Source organism: Cyrtonyx montezumae, unplaced genomic scaffold (assembly GCF_038088225.1).
Source record: "Cyrtonyx montezumae isolate F1298 unplaced genomic scaffold, pur_monq_1.0 scaffold_32, whole genome shotgun sequence".
NCBI classification, from domain to species: Eukaryota; Metazoa; Chordata; class Aves; order Galliformes; family Odontophoridae; genus Cyrtonyx; species Cyrtonyx montezumae.
Genome location: NW_027072037.1, coordinates 5,268,183 through 5,288,583, shown reverse-complemented (window position 1 = coordinate 5,288,583; position 20,401 = coordinate 5,268,183). Strand labels below are relative to the sequence as shown.

Here is a 20,401-nt window from a genome sequence, read left to right as displayed (position 1 = left end):
AAGAAACAGAAAGAAATTACTGCAGAAATCACTGCATCGATCTGTGGGAGAGAGAGGACGTGTGGAAGTATAGAGGGAAACCTCAGTGCTGAGAGGGCTACTTGGACAACGGGTGAATGAGGAACAGGAGAGCTGCAGCCTGAATTCCTTACAGGGCTTTGTGTGGGTATAGGACTTTTTTTAAAGGAGGAGGAGGTGACACTGTAGATTAAACTCAGAAAAAAAAATAAAAAATAAAAACACAAAAGAAAAGGCCTTGCAGCCTCCCACCTTCATCAGTCAGAGGCACTGCTGGTGTCTGGTACACTTGTAGTGCGTAGAGTTGGGGAGCTGGGGATGCTGCTGCCTGTGAGAGCAGCCTTGATGCAGCCCTCTTCGTATGTGCTTTATGCCACCAGCATCAGAGCGTGCCTAAATTCCCTTCATCCTCGGCAGTGTACGTGCAGGCTGCAGGAACAGCACAGCTCGGGGAACGACGCATCTCTTCATTGCTTTTCTGCTTCTCATTCACTTAGCGGAGCCTGCTGTTATTTATTACTTGCCATCTAATGCCTTCAGTACATATGGAAGCATTTGTTTCCTTTATGGCCTTTTCGAGGGTCCTTGCTATTCTCTGGGGTATTTCAGTGCCAAGTTTCTTGCAAGCAGAGCCTGTGGAGCTGTGCTGGCACAAGGGGACTTGGGGAAGACAGTTCGGGGGAAGGTCTGCATTTGCTCTACAACATGAGTTGAATTATGTTGTTTTTTCTCTTCCTTTTGCTGCTGCATGTGACACAGGCAGGAGTGCGTAGCCACAGAAGAAAACCCTCAAGTGTTTTTCTGCTGCTGCGAGGGTAACTACTGCAATGAGAAATTCACCCACTTGCCTGAAGTTACAGGCCCAGAAGGTGAGGTGTGCCATGGATGATGAGTTGATGGGGCTGTCTTCATCTTGACCTGATTAGTGATGACTTTGGGTTGCTGGATGTTGATCACGAACACATCTCTGACAGGATACGATGGTTATTTGGTTGCAAAGCCCATATCCTGGGGTTCCTTAAGAACAGCTTTTTAATGTCATTTCTCTCTGGTTAAAGTGTATTGTACCGCCATCTCATGCATCAGCAGAGAGGATTCAGTTCCCTTGGTTTGCAGTGGGCTCTTACAAAAGCAAGCATGCAAGGAGGAGTGCAGTGTAACTTACACGTGGTGGACCAAGACTCAGTCTCATGAAGGCATTCTGACACCAATAATTTTCATTTCACAAACAACCCAAACCTTGTTTTATGGGCTAAAATGCAGCATTTTGTTGGCCTGGGAATTAAAAGGAAATGGGTGTTTTTGGATATGTTTCAAGAAATAAATAGTCATAGCAGGTTCTTCTTTTGAAGCTAATAGAAAAAATGATTATTCCTTCTGCCGTAGGCCTGCAAATGTGTCTTTCAGTGAAAATTATTAAAGCAGGTGTATCTTTTCCTTAGAATGGTTCCTTTTGCTGTCAACTACCTGCATATACTGAGGTATCCCCATAGACTGTTATCTGATTTTCCTGGGCTTTCCTGTTAGGTTCTTAATTGTTTACATGATTTTTATTATCTCCTGTTATTAATGTACCCGTAGCAACCTAGTAGCAAATATTCTTTCTCTCACAGTTTTTTGTTTTATTTGGCAAGTCTTGCTATTTTTTCCTTCCCTGTCTCCAACATAGCAACATGGCTCCATTTAGCATTCCCATTGTTTGTATCTCAACTGCACTGATGTAATTTGGAACAAGAACTACTGTGGGAATACTGCATTTGATTGTGGCTCCTGCAGCATTTTGCTAAAAACTGACATCTTGTCAATCACTCTACAAGGCAGAGCAGCACTGTGAGGGATTTCGTGCTTGCTTAATATCTTCAGAAGGGTTAAGAGAAGGAAATTCTATGCCTTTATGTATCCTGAAAAAAATGCCCATCTTAAATAAAGGTCAGAGCGAAGCTCAGTTTGCAGAGTATGGTTTGAACCATTGGATCATTTGTAATAGCAGTGTGAAAAGAGTAAATGATGGAGTCTTATAAATTCTGTTGGATGCAATGAGACATACCGCTGTGCCGTATAGACGTTGGAGGAGAAGAAATGGCAGTGTTTAGTTATATTTGAACGAGTAGCTGGTGGTGTGTTTGCACATCTAAGAAGTCCTTCCCCTTGTTTACCCTGTTCTTTCCTCACAGTCATATATGAACCACCACCACCAACGCCCTCCCTGCTGAACATCCTGGTGTACTCCCTGCTGCCCATCGCTGTCCTCTCAGTGGCCATCCTCTTGGCCTTCTGGATGTATCGGCACCGCAAGCCTCCCTACGGGCATGTCGATATCAATGAGGTAAGGAAGAAAGCTCTGGCTTCTCCAAGTTGGTCCCCTCTGTTTGGACTTCAAGGAGGATTATATCACAGAATTATGAAGTGGTGTCATGTGGAAGGGATGTTAACAATGATCTACCTGCCATGGACAGAGACCAGGTTGCCCAAAGCCCCATCCAGCCTGGCCTTGAGAACACTGGGGATAGGGCATCCACAGCCTCTCTCTCAGTGTCTCTCACCAACCTCACAAGGATAAATTTCTTCACATTTAACACTTTTCAAGTGGCCTAACTATTCTTCTCCATCTTCTTGAAGTCAGTGCTACAGTAAGGCTCTGTGGCAGTGTTATGAAGCTGATGTGTTTGGATTTTTTACCAGCTTATCATAATTTCCATTATTCCAAAGGGGTGAATTACACAACCATGCTTGGTGGTTACTCTTTCTTCAAAACCATCAAACTCATTGCCTAATTTCAGCTGGCTTTGCAGAGGAGTGGAAATTGTAGAGATAAGTAAGCTCCTACCACTTTTATGGGGTGAGTGGAGATGTTTTCCCTGCTGAAGCTCAGTTTTTATGAGCCATCAGAGAATGCATGCAGAAGGTCATCCTCACAGCCCAAAGCCATCAAGAACTGGTCTTTGCTGGCTTTGCTGTGCCCTGAGCCTTGTGATCTCTTGAGAGGGGACCAGCAGCTACCTCTGCCTTCCTCCTCTGCCCTTTAGGGACTATACTGTGAGCCTTGCAAATCTGATTGGAGAGAGCTCCATAGCCAGGTGTAGGTAGGACTTGTGTTGTTCTCCCATTCAAATGTGGAGTTTAAACAGATGCTATCTTTATTACACTGATAGACCTGTTTACTACCCATTGCTAGGGCTATGGGAAGCATTCCTGATGAATTGGAAAGCAGCTAGAGGTTTTAAGTGTATTTTGCTGTTGGGTCACAAAGATCAAAAAGTTTCTACTTTTGGCAGGAGGCAGCCTTGGGGTCATCAATGTTTTACAGCCTAAAATAGCTCTTACTTTGAAAACACTAGAGAATTCAGGTTTTGCCAGAGGATGACAGGCAGAAGGTTGACACACACAGGGACACTTGAAGGCGTAGATTGTTATGTATGTTCCATACAAATACCCCACAAAGCAAAATAGGGAATGTTGTGCTGCCCTCGCTGTGAGCAGCGCATGTCAGTAATTTGTAATAAACAGTATGGTGACCTCGTTCCCTTCCTTGAGGGACATACGGAGCACTCTCAGACATAGGGTTTGGATTCTAGGTTGTCCTGTGTGGAGCCAGGAGCTGGACTTAGTGATCCTTGTTGGTCCCTCCCAGCTTGAGATATTCTATTATCGTTCACACCTCACACACTGCCTTCTTCTTTCCCCTGATTTGTTTTATGGTCCTCCTTCAGCTTGTGACTGTTTTTTTCTTGTTTAGGACCCTGGCCCACCACCTCCTTCTCCCCTGGTTGGCCTAAAACCTCTGCAGCTCCTGGAGATCAAGGCCAGGGGACGCTTTGGCTGCGTGTGGAAGGCTCAGCTGATGAATGACTATGTAGCAGTGAAAATCTTCCCAATTCAGGTGAGAAGGGCATCACCTTTGTGCTCGCTCACAGGGCTGCCGTGCCAGTGTTGAGATGCTCTGAGTGCCCACAGAGGTGTTGTCACTGCCACTACAAAGACTGGAGGAAAGAGTTCAAGGACCTTGCCTGTACTTTTCTCTGTGATATTACCAAATGTTTCCTGAAGTAGTTGTTGCAAGAAGGGCAAACGAGCACATTTTGAATCTGTGGGTTTTTAACATTGCTGCAAACGTCCGTGTTGTTGGAAGTCGGACTGCAGTGCTTGAAGTTCACACAGAAGATCAAATGTTCAGCTTTGTGTGTCCTATCCAGGCAGGATGTAAACCCAGACCCCAACCTAGCAAAGTTTGTAGCTTACAGAGATGCAACCCCGGTGCTGTGCAAGCTCACTGTGCTGCAGCGTGTCTGTCAGCTCACATCTTCCACTTCAGGAAACCTTTGAACGCTCCTGGCTTGACTCTTTAGGAATTGCAAATAGAAGGAGTACAGCAATCAGAAGTGAAATGAAAGTGGAATGACTGAAACATCTTTGTGCTCTTCCGCTGTCTCCTCATTCATTAATTTTTTTCTCCCTGTATTTGTTGTCATACCATTGCTGAAGGAGATTTGCACATCTTTCTGTCCATGCCAGCTGTGACCTACTAGTAAATATTCAATACAGTCTAGATTGGATTTGCAGTCGTAACAATTACAGCTACAGTGCAGAGCTGGGTGCTGTGTGCACAGGCTTTATGCTTGCCTGCTTTCCTACAAAACCTCAAGAAGTCTTATTTCTCAGTGAGGTTGGGTTTGGATCCCACCTCCAACCCCTCGCAAACATGAGCTTTAGGAGAATTTTGGAGAAGGGAGATTGGGAACAATGACTGCCATTTTTCTTCCAGCATTTACCCTGTAGGAAAATAGGCTCATTTCAAAGGGGTGCATCACACCCTAATTGTGAGGGATGTATTGAGAGGGAGATGAGCAGCTCTGACTGAGCTGAAGGAGCTGTTTGCTTTAAAGCGGAGTGTGATCTTCGATGGTGTGTTTCTCTCTGCTTTAGGATAAGCAATCTTGGCAGAGTGAGAGAGAGATTTTCAATACTCCTGGCATGAAGCATGAAAACCTTCTGCAATTTATCGCAGCAGAAAAAAGAGGGACAAACCTAGAGACAGAGCTCTGGCTGATCACAGCGTTCCACGACAAGGTAACGTATCGTTGCATGTTCATTTGGGGTGGCTGGCCATGAAGCACAGTGATTGGAGGCTGGTACTCACCCAGAAGCTCCCCCAGTTGGTCTCCCCTTCTGCAGAGGCCCTTCCTTCAGCCTTCAAGGCTTTCCTGCTCAAACATCAGATTAAGAAAAGTGAGACCTGGGGAGAGGGAGGTGGCACATAGGCCACACACAGCTCACATATGCAGTGCTTGCTATCTCATAACATGTAGAGATGAGCCAGGCAGAGCTGGGGGTTGGGGCCATTGCATTCCCAACCCAGCCCTTGCAGATAGGCTCTGTGTTTACTTTTGAAGCTCAGGGCATACCTCCTCTTTCTTGAATTGCTTTAGTTATCAAACATGACTAACACTTAAAATAAAACAAACAGACACAAACCAAGGGTTGAGCCAGCAGCATTATCCCTCTGTTTAATCCAAGGTCTACTGAGTCAATCATTTCCACCACCAGTTGATATGATGCAACATCTTCTTGCATGCAACGATTTTCACTTTCCTTGCCTGTATGACTTGCTCTTTTTGAGATGATTTTGTCCCTTCCTTCAGCACCCTCCCCAGGCAGACAAATAGATCTGGGACTCCTTTTGGACATCCGTATACTTCCTGAACTGTCAAAGGCCAAGGACTCATGAATGCTTCTGGCATTCATTTCTTCTTTTCCTTTTTTTTTTTTCAACATTTACTAGTTACAGTTTTTTGCCTGTTAAATGAAGGTTCACATTTCTCAGGCACTCATGAAAACTAAATGAAAGCGATGATTCTGCACATCTGTCACACAGCAGTGGCTGTGGTTAAAGAACGTACCATGTCCTGTTTTGCAGGGCTCTCTCACTGATTACCTGAAGGGCAATATCATCAGCTGGAACGAGCTCTGCCATGTTGCAGAAACCATGGCCCGTGGCTTGTCTTACCTCCATGAAGATGTCCCATGGTGCAAAGGTGAAGGACACAAACCTGCTATAGCACACAGGTACAGCCTCTTTCATTAATGCTTTTCAAGCGTCGTGTTCAAATGTTCTTGCCCTCTTTGTAATAGCACTGTTGAACAGAGAAGGAGATTGTGCTTTGGGGAAAGAAAAGCCATTTATCCCTACAAATCCTGTGCTAAGACAGGATATTTTTTACCCACATCTGAAATGGCAAAGAGAAAGTAATCAGCATCTTATCTGTGAAATAGTAAGAGTGGCTGGTGATGGTTTATGGCACACTGAGAATGGGTGCTTCTCTCTGCCTGTACTTCTTGTCTTGATGTGTGCTGGGAAGGGGAAGGTTCCTGCAGAACCTCCCTTGGAAGGGGCTGTGCTTCATAAATCACATCATAGAATCATAGAGTGCCTTTGGTTGGAAAGGACCTTAAAGATCATCCAGTTCCATCTCCAACGCCATGGACAGGATTGCCACCTACCAGATCGGGGCCCAGGTCCCCATCCAACCTGGCCTTGAATGCCTCCAGGGAGTGGCATCCACAGCTTCTTTAGGCAGCCTGACAACTTCTTCGGGCAACCAATGTATGTATTCATGGAGTGTATTCTTTCCTATGTTTGTAAGACTAATCTCTTTAGGTCTTCCCTCAGTTTCTGTACATGCATTCCAATAGGGAAAATGCAGAAAATAGCTGCTTTTTTTCCTTTTGTGGTAGCTCTATGGTGCCAAGATCTTGATAGGGTGCTGATGGGAGAGAGCAGGGGAAGGGGCTGTGCCTCTGGGACCTCCTGGCTCACATCTGGGATCAGCAGAATCCCAAACAGAGCAATGAAACCATCCTCAGTGGAACAATTCTTGTCGTCACAGCCCGTGCTCCTCTCTGCAGCCCTGCATCTTTCCCTTGCCCTGGCCGGAGCATCACAGCCGAGCTGTTTGCTGGCAGCACAGCAGGAGAGGGAGTTTTCCAGGAGGGATTTGCTGGGTTGTGCGGCTGCATGCGGTAATCCGCTGTTCTTCATTGAGGAGGGACTTAAACCCCGTGCCCAGCTGCAGCAATTTGCATCTGATCGAGCGGGGCCATCTTCCTATAAGGCGAGATAATCTCTGTTTTTGCAAGGGTGTCCCTGCACACATTCCCCCCAAGACCTTGAGGTTGGTGGGAGCTGTGAGCTGCTGAAAGCCTGCAGCTGCGCTGCTCCTGGGGCTGACCCTGTGCCCCTGACATTTGTCCCCGTGAAATAAAGGCAGTGGTGTATGGAGGGAAATTCCTGAGGGTGGGGAGTGGTGAAAAAGCTGTAGAAAGGCTTTAAAGCAACAGGTCATGCTCATCAGTGTCCCCATCCATTTAGCAAATGACAAAAGATAGAGAATGCGCTACTCGGGTGAACTGAGTACATACCTACAGAAGGGGGATTTCAGGACTTAGCGGATTTCCCTTGGATTACCCCCACTCTTTTGCTTTTAAAAAAGAAAAATCACAAGACAGAATACTTTTTAAAGCCAGACATATCATCGAATGGGTTAATGTAATACGTGCAAAGCTGCTGGAAGGCCAGGTGGGACTCCCTGAGTCGAAGCTCTGCAGACTTTGAGCGAACTCCTAGGCCAGTGGCCCCAGCACAGCAGGAGGTTATGGGATCGCTCCTCGGTGCTAAAGTGCCCCCGCGTGGAAGCTGAAAATAAAATCTCCAGTGTCAGAAATGGGGTTAGCGCACGAACTGCTTGTTGTCTGCTTCCTCCCTGATGGAAGCGTGACGTTGAAAAGGGTATTTCCTCATTTTCAGTTTCCTTTATCAGTGACTGTTGTGGGAACCTTTCTAATGAGTGATGGTGTTAGTGGGAACTGTTGTGGGTGTGGGTTGGATCAGGCCTTTCTCCCAGTTCTTTGTTACGTTTGCTTTGAGCTCCCACTTGCCAGCTTCGGGTGGTTGTGGAAGGAAGGAAAACACAGAAAAAAAGGGGAAATTTGTATATATGAGGTTCAGTATTTGGAAAAATGTCCTCTCAGAAAGAGTGGCCATGTGTTGGAACAGGCTGCCCTGCGAGCTGGTGGAGTCACTGTCCCCGGAGGTGCTCCAGAAACATGTGGATGTGGCACTGAGGAACGTGGTCAGCGGGCACAGTGGGGTTGGGCTGATGGTTGGACATGAAGATCTTAATGGTCTTTTCCAAACTTAACTGATTTTGTGCTTCTTTGAGGGGAAAAAATAGAAGCACAAAAGGAAATCCCCACATTGTACGTCAGTATGTGATTAACTGCAGCGTGGGTAGACGGGAGCAGCAAGCACTCACACAGTGATTTTGGCTTCCATTCCACTTCACCTGGGAAAGGCGTGGTTCAAGCAGTGACATGTCATTTCTGTGAGGTCCTGGCTGAGCCACAGCTTTGCAAAAATCTCCTGTGCAATCTGTACCATCCTGGAAGGCGTAATCCCCTAATGCCGACCGAGCAAAGTCGTTTATCCGTGTCATTAGGTGACGGCCGCTTTCTGAGCCCGTGGGGAAACTGCTATAACATGGAAGCTGTCAGTCCCTAAGATAATGTGTATTAGGCGAGTGGTGTTTTCATGTGCAATAGAAAACTACAAACGTTTTGCAGGCTCTAAAAGGCCGTCCTGTTTCCCTAGAAACCCCATGTCCCCCAGGAGGCACATTTCCACTGGGGTTCCCTTCACAGCTGTAAGGGGAATAGCCCACTTCCCCCATGCTAATCCCCAAGCCAGAACTGCCCATCGTGCCACGTTTAGCTCACAGTGAGCAAATCCTTTCTCTTCTGATGTTTTAAGCTACGAATGAAGCTGGGGTGACACTGGATGACTTCAGCACATGGTGCTTTGCGCTGGTGCGCTGGCATCCAAGGCCACAGGCAGCAGTCCTTCTCTCTGGTCCAGCAGTTTCTCTCTTCCCGAGGAATTTTGACAGGTTGCTCTAGTGCGGAACAATTGTATCTGCCCTCGTTAATTATTTTATGCAGGCCTGCAATGTCCTGAAATCAGCAGGGTCACTGAGTGAATTGATGATAGGGAAATTATAATGCTGAGCATACAGGACAATTGCCATCTGCTGTCTAAGGTCTGTAATTTAATTATATTACCAAACATTCCTTTTCAGATGAAAATGCAGGAAGCCTGGGGAATGAGGCTGGGCTGGTCAGGCATCTCAGTGGGATCCTGTTCCCCCTCACTGGCTCCTGCAGGCTCACCTGAGCTGCCCTGAAACAGCAGCGCTGCAACACAGGGCTGACACCAATGCCCCTTTATAGTCATCTTCAAGCACAGAGCCACCATCTCCACTCACAGAAGAAAAATCCTGAAAAATTCTGATCCTGGCAGCTCGTCTCAGTGTGGGTTCACCCCCCCCTCCACTCACTTTCCAGCCCAGGGGAGATCGATCCTGCAATTAAAGCATAAATGTAATAGATGACGACAGCAAAAGTCTGTAGAAGCGGTGAACAGAGTCCCACTGGCATCTGCTGATTTCCAGGAAGATGTAGTGCTGTACGTAGGAGCAATCATCACTACTAGGGTGAAGAAACTAAATGAACCCCTCAACCTACTGTGCATTGGTTGGTGGGAATGAGGAACGTGAGAATCGTTCAGGGCTTAGGGTCCATGTCCCAGCAGTGCTCCCAGCAGCTGTGCTGGGGACCCAACAGAAACGGTGCCTTGAAGTGCCCGCTGGAAGTAGAAGCTGTAGCCAGACTGGCTTTGTAGAAATGTCTGATTCCAGAGGAAGGCTTAGTCTGATTTTCTCTGTGTTTTAAGGACCCTTGGAGATGGTTCAAATCAGCAGCAAAGAATGTTCAGGTTAGACATAAGGAAAAACTTCCTTATGGAGAAGGTAGTCAGACACTGGAGCAAGCTCTTAGTGGTGTTTTAACTTTGGGTGAGTCCCAAAGCAGTCTGATAATCTTTGTAGATCCCTTCTGACTGGAGCTACTCTATTCCATTCCAAATGGGATGAATCTATAGCCTTTTCTTCTGTGTGTGCTTATTTTGATACCTCTTGGAGGGGATGGGAGAGATACAGTTACCCAGTAAAGCCTTACACGGAGTGCAGGTGAGAAACTCGTTGGCCATCCACCTTGATGTCTGTATTTTATTTTGAGAGTAATTTACCCAGGACTTCTTCTGTCTCCATGCCCCTCCTGAAGCTGTGCTTTCCCTCCCTTCTTCAGCCTTTTGTCATCCCTTGTGCTGTTTTTCTCTGAGCTGGGAGAGGGGGGCAGCTCAGCACGGTTGGATTGCATTCCTCTGAGAGCCAGGGCTTGAGGATGCTTGGGGTTACACGCCCAAAATGCAGTGTGAGCTGCTGCAGAGAGTGGGAGCACAGACCTTCACACCACACATGGGTCCTAACCCAGCAGCACAGGGCTGTCCACTTGTGTCTTATAGACACCAGCAGCAGGGAGAAGCTGGACAAGGAAGGAAGGAGCAGATCCACCCAGGGCTGCTAGACCTAGAGATTACAGCATGGTGTGCTGCACTCTGATTCAGCATCGTGCCATAGTAAACCCTCCCAAACTCATTTCTTATCTCTCTGTAGGGACTTCAAGAGTAAAAACGTCTTGCTGAAGAATGACTTAACGGCAGTGCTAGCTGATTTTGGTCTAGCTGTACGGTTTGAACCTGGAAAACCTCCAGGGGACACTCATGGACAGGTAATCATTATCTTTAAAAATAACATCATAAAAAGTCAGGCTTGCCACAGCTCCTCCTGTGTTGGTGGTTCGTAAAGGTGCAGACTGGAGGCTGATAGATTATCCCAAGTTAGCTCTTCACATCTTTCCTTATTTTTGCTACCTTTCTTTAGATTTTTGCTATCCTTTTCCACGTTTTTTCACATCTAGGCTTCCCCTTGTCCCCACTTTCCCAGGTAATTGCAAAATCAGTTGAGAATTCCCTGAAGGAAAGCTTTAAAAGACATTTCAGTTCCCACGTTAAAAAAGCGCTTTTTGCCTCACTCTGTTCTTCCCTCTCTACATCATGGGCTGCACTTCTGCCATGTACATCACCACAGGTGTCCAAGGAGTTTTGAATGGCTTTTCAGCAGGGCTGAATGCACCCAGATGTGCATGATGGTGGGGAGAGGGCATCCTTTCCAAACCAGGGCTGAGTGCACTTCAGAGGATCAGTGCTTTACCATTCCTGTGGCTGCAGGAGGCTGTTTTTTTTCCAGAGCACTCATGCCTATACCTTTTCCTACCACGTCAGAATACACTGATTTTACTCTTATGTATTTTTAGTGAAATGGGCTTGAACTTTCCATGACTTCGATAACCGAGTCTGCCTTAACCTCGAGGTGTTGTGCGTGTCTCCAAGGGCAGTGTTTTCTCATGCAGTGTGTGCTGCTGGAGCGAGGTCCAGTGGGATGCAAAGGATTTCATCTGCACTCTCCACGCCTCGCTGCATCTGAATGAGACCTATAGCATACACTGAATGTATATCACACACGTAGTCATGCACTTTGACTTTTTCCTTCAGCTAGCTTATCTAGACTGAAGTGAACCTAACACGAATTGATGTTAGAAGACACAGCCCACTTCTGATTGTTTTCCAAGTGAGGTGCAAATTTAGCAGAAGTAGCCTAAAGGCTAATGAAGGCAGCTGTCACTCATCTCCGAACAACAGAGGCTGATGGGTCCAACTGGAATTTAACTCGAGCTGTTTCTTTCTCTGTAGGTGGGAACAAGGAGGTATATGGCTCCTGAAGTGTTAGAGGGAGCAATCAACTTCCAACGAGACGCCTTCCTGAGAATAGACATGTACGCAATGGGACTGGTACTGTGGGAGTTAGTCTCCAGATGTAGAGCAGTTGATGGTAAGAATAAAGATCTCTTCTGCCCCGGGGAATGGCTTTGTTACAGCATGGTTTGCTGGCCCAGAGAATGAGCCTGGCTCTGTTCAAAATAAATTAAAAATCAATGTCATGTTTTCATTAGACAGTTAAGTTGTTTTTCATTTGCTTGTTTCTTAATGTAAGCTGTTATTCTCTGTGGTTAAGAATCTTTGTAGTGTTCAAGTCTCAAAATGCTCCTTTTTAACACCACAGTGTTCCCTTTCTCAGGTTTTTTATCCTAAAATGATGCTGCAAAATGGGACATATTTTCTGTCTGAGTAGCACAGCAGTTCTCTGGTGACATCCTTGCCATTTCCAGCATCTTGTTCCTGGTCAGGGAAGCTGCTACTTCTTGTATAGTTATAGATGCTCTATGCTTAATATCAAGCTCATAAATTGTACCTCACCTGGACTTCAAACATTAATGTTAATATTGTAGTAGCACCAAGGTCCATGTTTATAATTTGGATGTGTACCTAGGTATGTGTTCTTTCAAAAAGTTCCTGTGCTGGAGAAGCAGGGATGAGTGGGAATTAAGCTTAACTTCATGTACTTTTTTAATTCAGAAGTGATACTGTGCAAATTGCATCACCTCACTGAGCAGATCTGTTCCATTGTCATGGTCAGAATTGACTCAACTGGCTTCACTGACAAGATGGTCCCTTTCTTTGCTGTGTGGAGCTGAAGGGTAGCGAGTGTGGTTTCTGAAACAGTGTTGTCAGTTCCTTTTGTTAGGATAGCTGTTGAGCATGGCGGCTAACAGCAGATTTGGCTTGGTGATCATTAGCACGACTCTTGATAGCTTTGATTCCTCTTTGAGGATGAGGAATGGAAGGTCACAAACATTATTGTGCCATCTGTTGGAGCAGGCATTTCAGTTTGTTTCACTGACTGGCATCGTGTCAAGAACAGTGATATTTTAGTGATTGGCTTTTTTTCTTGTTGATTTTTTGTTTGTTTGTTTGAAGTACCTAAACATCATTTTCTAGGTGCCACAGTTCATGACCAGCTAAAGTGGTTGGCTCTTTTATTTTAGTCTGGAAAAGCCTCCTTGAATGATCTCTGCTACTGAAAGAGGTCACTCTTTGCAGATGGGAAGCCATAAGTAACGCAACCAAGCATCCTGAGAAAGCCCATCAGTTAAGCTGATTTTTGAGAGGGCATCTACACATTGCCAAAGGCCAAATGATGTTTCGATGAGCAGAAGTTATTGCTGCAGTCTGGAGTCTGCACTGACTCTCTTAACAGTTCTCTTACTCTCTTGGCCCAGAGCAGTTCACAGCTATAACTGGTAGAAACCATTTTTCACTTTGGATCTAGTACCTGGGACAAGTGCATCTGGCTCTGCCTGGTGAGAGCTGTCTTAAATCTAAGAACAAGCCAGGTCAAAAAGAGATTGCAAAAAGTGATTGCTGTGTATGCTTGACCTTGCTAGTCAGTGCCTGAAGTGAAATTATACTCATGCCGAAACCTTTATTTAGGTTATTTTGCTGCAGTGGGTTGAGGAGCCATGGTGTGTGCATGGGGAGGATGCAGCTCTGCAGAGGCTGTGGCTCCACACAAGCCATTTCTGTACTAACCCAGTTCTCCACATGCACTGTAGGTCCGGTGGATGAATACATGCTGCCTTTTGAAGAAGAAATAGGTCAGCACCCATCCCTTGAGGACTTGCAAGAAGTGGTGGTTCACAAGAAGATGCGCCCCGTCTTCAAGGATCATTGGCTGAAACACCCTGTATGTCCCTCTTGGTCAATAGGCAATTTTTTTTCCTGCGTGACGGGAATGAGAGATGTAGTTACGTGTTAACTTCAAAGGAAAGAATTGCAAGGAAATTGTGTTCTAGGAATCTGGCAGCACTGAGGTGCCTCGAGGTGCAAACTAAACTGCAGGTGACCTCCACATCCTCACCACTGCCCAGCATAAACAGAGAGACAAGGAATGAGGGGTTGCATCTTCATACTTCCCCTTTCTCTTTTTCTTTATTTTGTTTTTAGAGGATAAACCAGATGATTAAAATCAGCTGGAGCATATGAACATGGAACGTGTCTTGGAAAGTTTATTTAGCAGGACTCATTTCATATGGTGAAATAATGGACAGTAATGTCCCATTCATTGAGAAAGAGAGACTGATGCATACCATCAGAGACGTGTTCCTCACAAGCTAGATAGCATGCAAGACTTGAACCATTTTTTGAGAAAAAAATAATTAGATGCGAAGGCAAACAGACAATGAAATAAAATGCAGCATGGGTTTCCCAGATGTAGATGATTTCAGATGAGCGTTTTTAATAAATGTGCTGATTGTTCAGACTGGGAAAGGAGAAAGCAGATCGTGAAATCTCACAGGGCTTCAGTAATAAGCTAAAAGCCCTATCTGGACCAAACTGCTGCTGTTTTGGCTGGACTCGAGTGTACTAATCCTCTGCCTGGAAGTCAGGGAGAGGTGGTTATAGTTAAAGGCAATCGTGGTGGGTTTGGGGTGACTGGGATTCACACAGAGCTGTATCGTACCATCATAGAACGGCTTGGGTTCAAAAGGACCTCAAAGATCATCTAGTTTCAGCCCCCTCACCGTGGGCAGGGATGCCAGCCAGTAGACCAGGCTGCCCAGAGTCACATCCAGCCTCGCCTTGAATGCCTCCAGGGATGAGGCATCCACAGCCTCTCTGAGCAAGCTGTTCAGTGCCTCACCGTCCTTACAGCAAAGAATTTCTCCCTGATACCTAGTCTAAGTGTTGTACTCAGTCATTTTGAGGACTGATACAGAAGTGATTGCAAACAAAACTACCGTTTCATAGTAACCGATACAGCGCTGCCAGCGCTGGTGGTTTTATCATGGGAATTGCAACACTTGATGTATTGTCATCTAAAGCTTTAAATGCTCGATTTCGTGATGTACTTGATGTGGAAAAAAAAAGCAGGTGTGTGCAAAGCTCCCAGTCTTAGAAAGTTCGAAAAAAACACCCTGAAAACATACCTGTTGAAAGTCATTAGTGAAAATAATCTCATGATAGAATCACAGAATTGTTTGAATTGGATGGGACCTTTGGGGGCCGTCAAGTCCCAACTGCCGTGCAGTGAACAGCACTGGGATAGGCTCCGCAGGGAGGTGGTTGAGTCACCATCCCTGGATGTGTTTAAAAACCCTTTGGATGCGGTGCGGAGGGCCATGATTTAGCAGACGGTTGTTAGAGTTAGGGTAGTATGGTTAGGTTGAGGTTGGCTTCGATGATCTTGAAGGTCTTTTCCAACCTGAGTGATTCTGTGATTCTATGCACCGGATCACCCGCGGCTCCGTCAGGTTGCTCCGAGTGCTCATTAGGATGCTACGAAGACAAGATGATCAGCTTTGCCTTCTCTCCCGGCAGGGCTTGGCGCAGCTCTGTGTGACCATCGAAGAGTGCTGGGACCACGACGCAGAGGCTCGGCTCTCAGCGGGCTGCGTCGAGGAGCGCATAGCTCAGATCCGCAAATCCGTCAACGGCACTACCTCGGACTGCCTTGTCTCCATCGTGACGTCCGTCACCAACGTGGACTTGCCACCCAAAGAGTCTAGTATCTAAGTCCTGGTTCGCTTTCGTCTTTCCAGACTTCGGTGGATTTGGGAAACAAAAAAGAAAAAAAAAAAAGAAAAAGTTTAAAAAAAAAGAAAACGCGATAAAAAACAAAAACACAAAAATCCAACAAACACATGAATGCAGCTGCTATTTTATCTTGACTTTTTATTATTATTGTTATTATTTTTATTATTATTATTTTTTTGGATTGGATCAATTTTACCAGCACATTGCTCTACTGTATTAAAAAATGGACATTTCAGCAAGCATTCAGGTGCCGACTAATGAATGCAGAAAAGGTGCAGGTACCTCAGAACCTCAACAAACTCACTTCAGTTGTTTTGTTGGTTATTTTTTTTTCTAATTGAGTTTTCTGGGTTTCTCTTTATCAGTCTGTCTTCTGAGCAGAGCATCTGTGACGTAAAGGAAAACCACCTATCATCTTAGAAAACGCAATGCTGCAAACTATGGAGGAAACTTAAGACTGTTATATAAGATTACACCTTCCTCAAAAGGACTTCTTCCCCATTTTGTTTCGTTCCTGGGTTCTGTTCCGTGTTGGGTTATTTTATTTGGAAGTGAGCTTCAAAAAAAGAAAAAAAAAAAAAAAAAACAGCAGATGTGTCTTTTACGGATCTAACGGGTGTCATTGTAACATGGAGAAACGTAACCGGGCGGAGAATGTTAATTCTTGGCGGTAGAATTGAAGGGGGGAGCGTAGAATAGGGGTGGGGAGAGCGACGTTGGACTTGGCAGCATTTGGGGAAACATCATTTGCTATGGAGCTACTTCTCAGGTAACCGTTAGAGGAGGGGAAGGACATTTCTGGGCAGAGTATTAACAGCTGCAGCGTGTGGAGAAAGCAGAGTTAAAGAGCCAGTGGTTGCGAGCAAGGCGCCAGTTAGTTCTTCCTCCACTACCCGGAGTTTGGGTGGTAAGAGAACAAAGTAGAACTGTAATTACTTTCTATTTTTCAAGTGCAGATAGTATCAGGAAGAATGCTTTTTAAGAAGCGTAATTGGAAGAGGTGGGAAAGTGCGTTCTCAGAAGCAGTCGGGGAAAATACTGGAAGATGGGAAGATGTTTGACTCTCGCTTGAAGTGTGAGTCAGTTCAGGAAGTTTTGCCCTCGGGGTGGATTATCTGCCAACCCAAACCACCTGCGCAGATGGCAGAGGGTGGAAAAGTGTGAACGCTGGCTCTGTAATTTTTCTTTTCTTTTTAATTTGGAGACTTGTACGGAGGTGGAAATTACCTGAACCAGTGGCAGATGGCTCTTGTAGCACCCAAGAAGGCCATGAAATGTACAGTTACAGACTGCAGAGGTAGCTGAGTTGCAGCAGCGATCCTCAGCATCATGCAGGCTGGTTTCTTTGACACTGCTTTCTCCGTATTCTGCGACTAAACACTTTTGTCTTAAAGTGGTGCATATTCTGAAATACCATTACTCTTATTATGCCATAAACTTGCTCTAGTCAGTGAATGTTCCTAATGCTGCTGATTCAACATTGAGATATTTTTTTAGTTTGCAAAAACATGCAATGTTTAAAAAAAGGAAAAAGAAAAAAAAAAAGAAAAGAACACAAAACACACACACGCATACACACGTTACGTGGCTTCCGAGGCTTAAACTGAAAAGAAATTTAAAACCTTCATGACCACAGACCACCTCAAACCAGAAATACCTCAGAATTTTCTACTTGTATGAGTTTTATTATATATTTTGTTAGTTGTGTTGTCTTGTAGTAAGTATATTTTAATGTAAGTTGGCTTTTATGACAAGGGAGTTTTAAAAAAAGAAAAAAAAAAGAAAAAAAGTTCCAAAACCTTTTAGGAAGTGCTACCATTTTTGTTGTTGTTGTTGTTGTTGTTTGTTTTATAAAGCACCATTGTAAATAACTATACAGTTGTAGAATAACTGCCTATATAAGGTACCTGGGCATTATTCACACTTACTTGTGAAGGCTGTTTCCATTCTGTGTTTTATTTTATTTTGTTTTTGTCTGTTTTAGTGAAAGGACAGTACATCTTTTTCTTTTTTTTTTAATGTTATTTTGGTTTTTTTAATTATTTTTGATGTTTGAATACGACATGAATTTTGTGTCTTGCTAGACTGACAAAGTTATATCCATTGGATGGCCAGAACTTTTGAATTTCTCCTGATAATAAGCCAAAATGCAGTCCTAAGCTAATCACCCTTATAAAAGGAAAAACAAGCAGAAAAGTAAAAAGTCTGTACATGAATTGGACTTCTTGTCACTGCCAAATTGTCACTGTGGACCCTTTCACAAATGGAATTTATTAAGCAAACAAAATCATTAATTGGAGAAAATGTGGAGACAATAGAGAGTAAATTGAAATATATCTCTTTAAAAAATATAGCTTTAAAACCTAGAGGTCACAAATGAGGACATGGTCCTTTCTCTCGAAGAGACGTTAAGATAATTGCCTTAATTTGTCTATCTGAATAAAGTCTTAACCTATTCTTTCAAGTTATTGAATGTATATTGCATATTAGTATGTACACACATGTAATTGTATTTCTGTGTGTAGGTTTGGAAGTTTCTGTTTCTTAATGGGATTCTGTTCAGAACACCATGACAAAACCAGACTGAACGGTACCGGTTTGACCCAGCTGATGGTGCTGGAGGGGGCTGACGTCTTCAGGCTGATGCTGCAACACGCCCGTGCTCAACATGAAGCGTGCAGAGAGCTCTTCTGGTGTCACGACATCAGTCACTCGCTTCACGTTAAGCATGGTCATAAAGGTTTGCAGGATCGGCATTTTTCACATTCTAATACATTTCTGCACTGAGATTTATATAAAAAATGTGACTGTGTTTTAGAAGTGAAGTGATGTAAGCGTGGGGTGGAGTCTAGAACAGAATTAAGACTGAGCGAATGCTTGTTTCGAGGTGGGCTTGCTCCTCGTTCCCCAGGAATGGGAGCTGGCTCACACTGCTGCAGAAAGAAAAAAGCTGTACTGTCTTTTAACTATCAATATCTGTTTGCTGTTCTGGATTTTTTCCTTCAGCATTCTGTATAACGGCTAAAACAGGCTTATTACAGCAGTTGCTTTTTTATCCTGATTTCTTTAAGAAGCTTTAAAGTATTTATTGAAAGTGCCATATGATTTTAATAGCCTATTAGACAGTCTCGTAAACCTTCTCTCTGGAGAAAGTATACACAGAAAGTCTCGCGTGTAGCTTATCTGATTGTGGGGAGCTGTGCGAACGTACAAAGTGTGACCGAACGTTGATTGTAAGTGTTACCAACTTCCCTGGTCTACTGGTTCCTTATAGATCATCTTGTCAACAGGATTCAGCAACTGATTTTTAAAAGAATTTCCAAAATGCATGTGTGCTCAGATGCACATTTTAAATGCGTATTGGGTTTTGTGTCTTGCGGCCACAGCAGAGAGGGGTATTCTGAATTTCTGCCTATTTACAGATGTGTACCGGTTTATCTAAAGTGGTTCTTTTAGTTGGTGTTTATTTTATTAATGAAGGAAAGCTCTGATGAACTCATTGGTCTTTCAGCAAATAGTTTCCTTGCTGCTAATGCTGCATTTGAACTCTCATTGACAATATGGTTTTGGTTTGGTTCAGTATCGCAGAGGGTTTTTCCCGATGAGCAATAGGGCACATCCATAGGTGTAGCTATAATAGGCAGTCGTGACTCTTTCCCTCTTAACACTCCCATGAGTATGGTGGGTACAACATATATTACTTTCCAAGCACTATATTTCACTCCCCACTCAGATTTTGAGGAAATTTTGCTGCATGATTTTATTGTTGACCTTCTTCTCTTGAGTAGCAGTTCTTAGGTAGATATTAACAGTGAATATCGTGGACAGCTTTGTCAGTGTTAAAAATTTTTCATGACTTTAGGAGCCAGGATTCCCCGCATTCTGGTCTAATGACCTTTAAATTTATTGCACTGGCTGTGTTGGTTTCCTGCATGAAGAAAGTTTGAGCTCACATTTTGAGGTTGGAAATACCACAAGAGCTAAAATTGCTTTCTTGACATGATAGAGCTGTAACTTGTTAATATGGCTGCATTAGTACAGTAAGGCTGGAAACTGTATATGACTCATGTTGAAATACATGCAAATGCTCTGAGAGAAGGCTATAAACCAGTCTTACCATCAGTTAAATTACATCTGCCTTACTCCTCTATTTAAGGATTTTAGCTTGTCTTGATCATGATGCTTTTTCTAGTGAAGACAAAAGAAAAACACTTTTTATTTTGGCTCATTCTTTTGCTGAAATTCTCATAGAGCATAAACTATGCTAGGTCAGGTTACACCTATGGCAATGCCAAGGTCTTTGTGTTTACATTTGTTTCTAAAGCAAAGGGACCTGAGTAGCTCTGTTGCATTTTACTCAGCTCTTGTGATTCACTGCTGTTTCCATTGAAGTTGTTCCTTTCAGCAGGAGCAGCCTTGGGTCAGCTCAGCAGCATTGCTGGTGGGTACTTCCAGGCTGGTTGGACAGGCCTTTCCCGTGAGGAATACCCATCTCCCTTAATATCACCATGTAGAAACTGGAGAGCTCAAATTCTGTTCCTCCTGTGCTGCTTTCTGGGCAGACTGTCAGAATTTACCTGTTTTGCAGGTGAAAGGTCTGGTTTCACCTAGTATGGAAGAAACTCTTATTGTGGAGGAAGGAGCTGGTTGATAGCGTTGTGACAGTGCTGTTGTTGCAGATCTCTACAAGCCACACTCCCCCTGAGAAGTATCTAAGCAGGAAGTGTCCCGCAAACTCTTATCACTTTTACATACAGAATATTGTTTGGTAACATTGTAAATAAAATAGACTATATAATAGAGGAAAATAAGGACATTTTGACTTTTTTACTTTTGGAAATATATATATATATTTTAGTTACGTAAACAAACAGAAATTCTACATGGTGTGAGAATTCTTTTATACCACAAATTATTTTTGTAATGTCTAATATGTTTCTGCAG

The 20,401-nt window shown here is 44.2% G+C and overlaps 2 protein-coding genes across 4 annotated transcripts in view; one reads left to right on the top strand and one right to left on the bottom strand.

Annotated features, from left to right (window-relative positions):
- ACVR2B (activin A receptor type 2B) overlaps positions 1–17,007 on the top strand; it is an 89,302-nt gene extending 72,295 nt beyond the window's left edge. The window contains exons 3-11 of the mRNA XM_065744939.1: positions 778–887; positions 2,193–2,344; positions 3,755–3,898; positions 4,942–5,085; positions 5,933–6,081; positions 10,581–10,695; positions 11,717–11,855; positions 13,477–13,607; positions 15,242–17,007. Of these exons, the coding sequence (XP_065601011.1) occupies positions 778–887; positions 2,193–2,344; positions 3,755–3,898; positions 4,942–5,085; positions 5,933–6,081; positions 10,581–10,695; positions 11,717–11,855; positions 13,477–13,607; positions 15,242–15,436 (1,279 nt within the window). The 3' untranslated portion in view covers positions 15,437–17,007. The remainder of the gene's footprint in view (positions 1–777; positions 888–2,192; positions 2,345–3,754; positions 3,899–4,941; positions 5,086–5,932; positions 6,082–10,580; positions 10,696–11,716; positions 11,856–13,476; positions 13,608–15,241) is intronic.
- Positions 1–20,401, bottom strand: part of LOC136053936 (sodium channel protein type 5 subunit alpha-like) — a 562,080-nt gene that overhangs the window by 235,669 nt on the left and 306,010 nt on the right. The gene's annotated exons all lie outside the window — the stretch shown is intronic.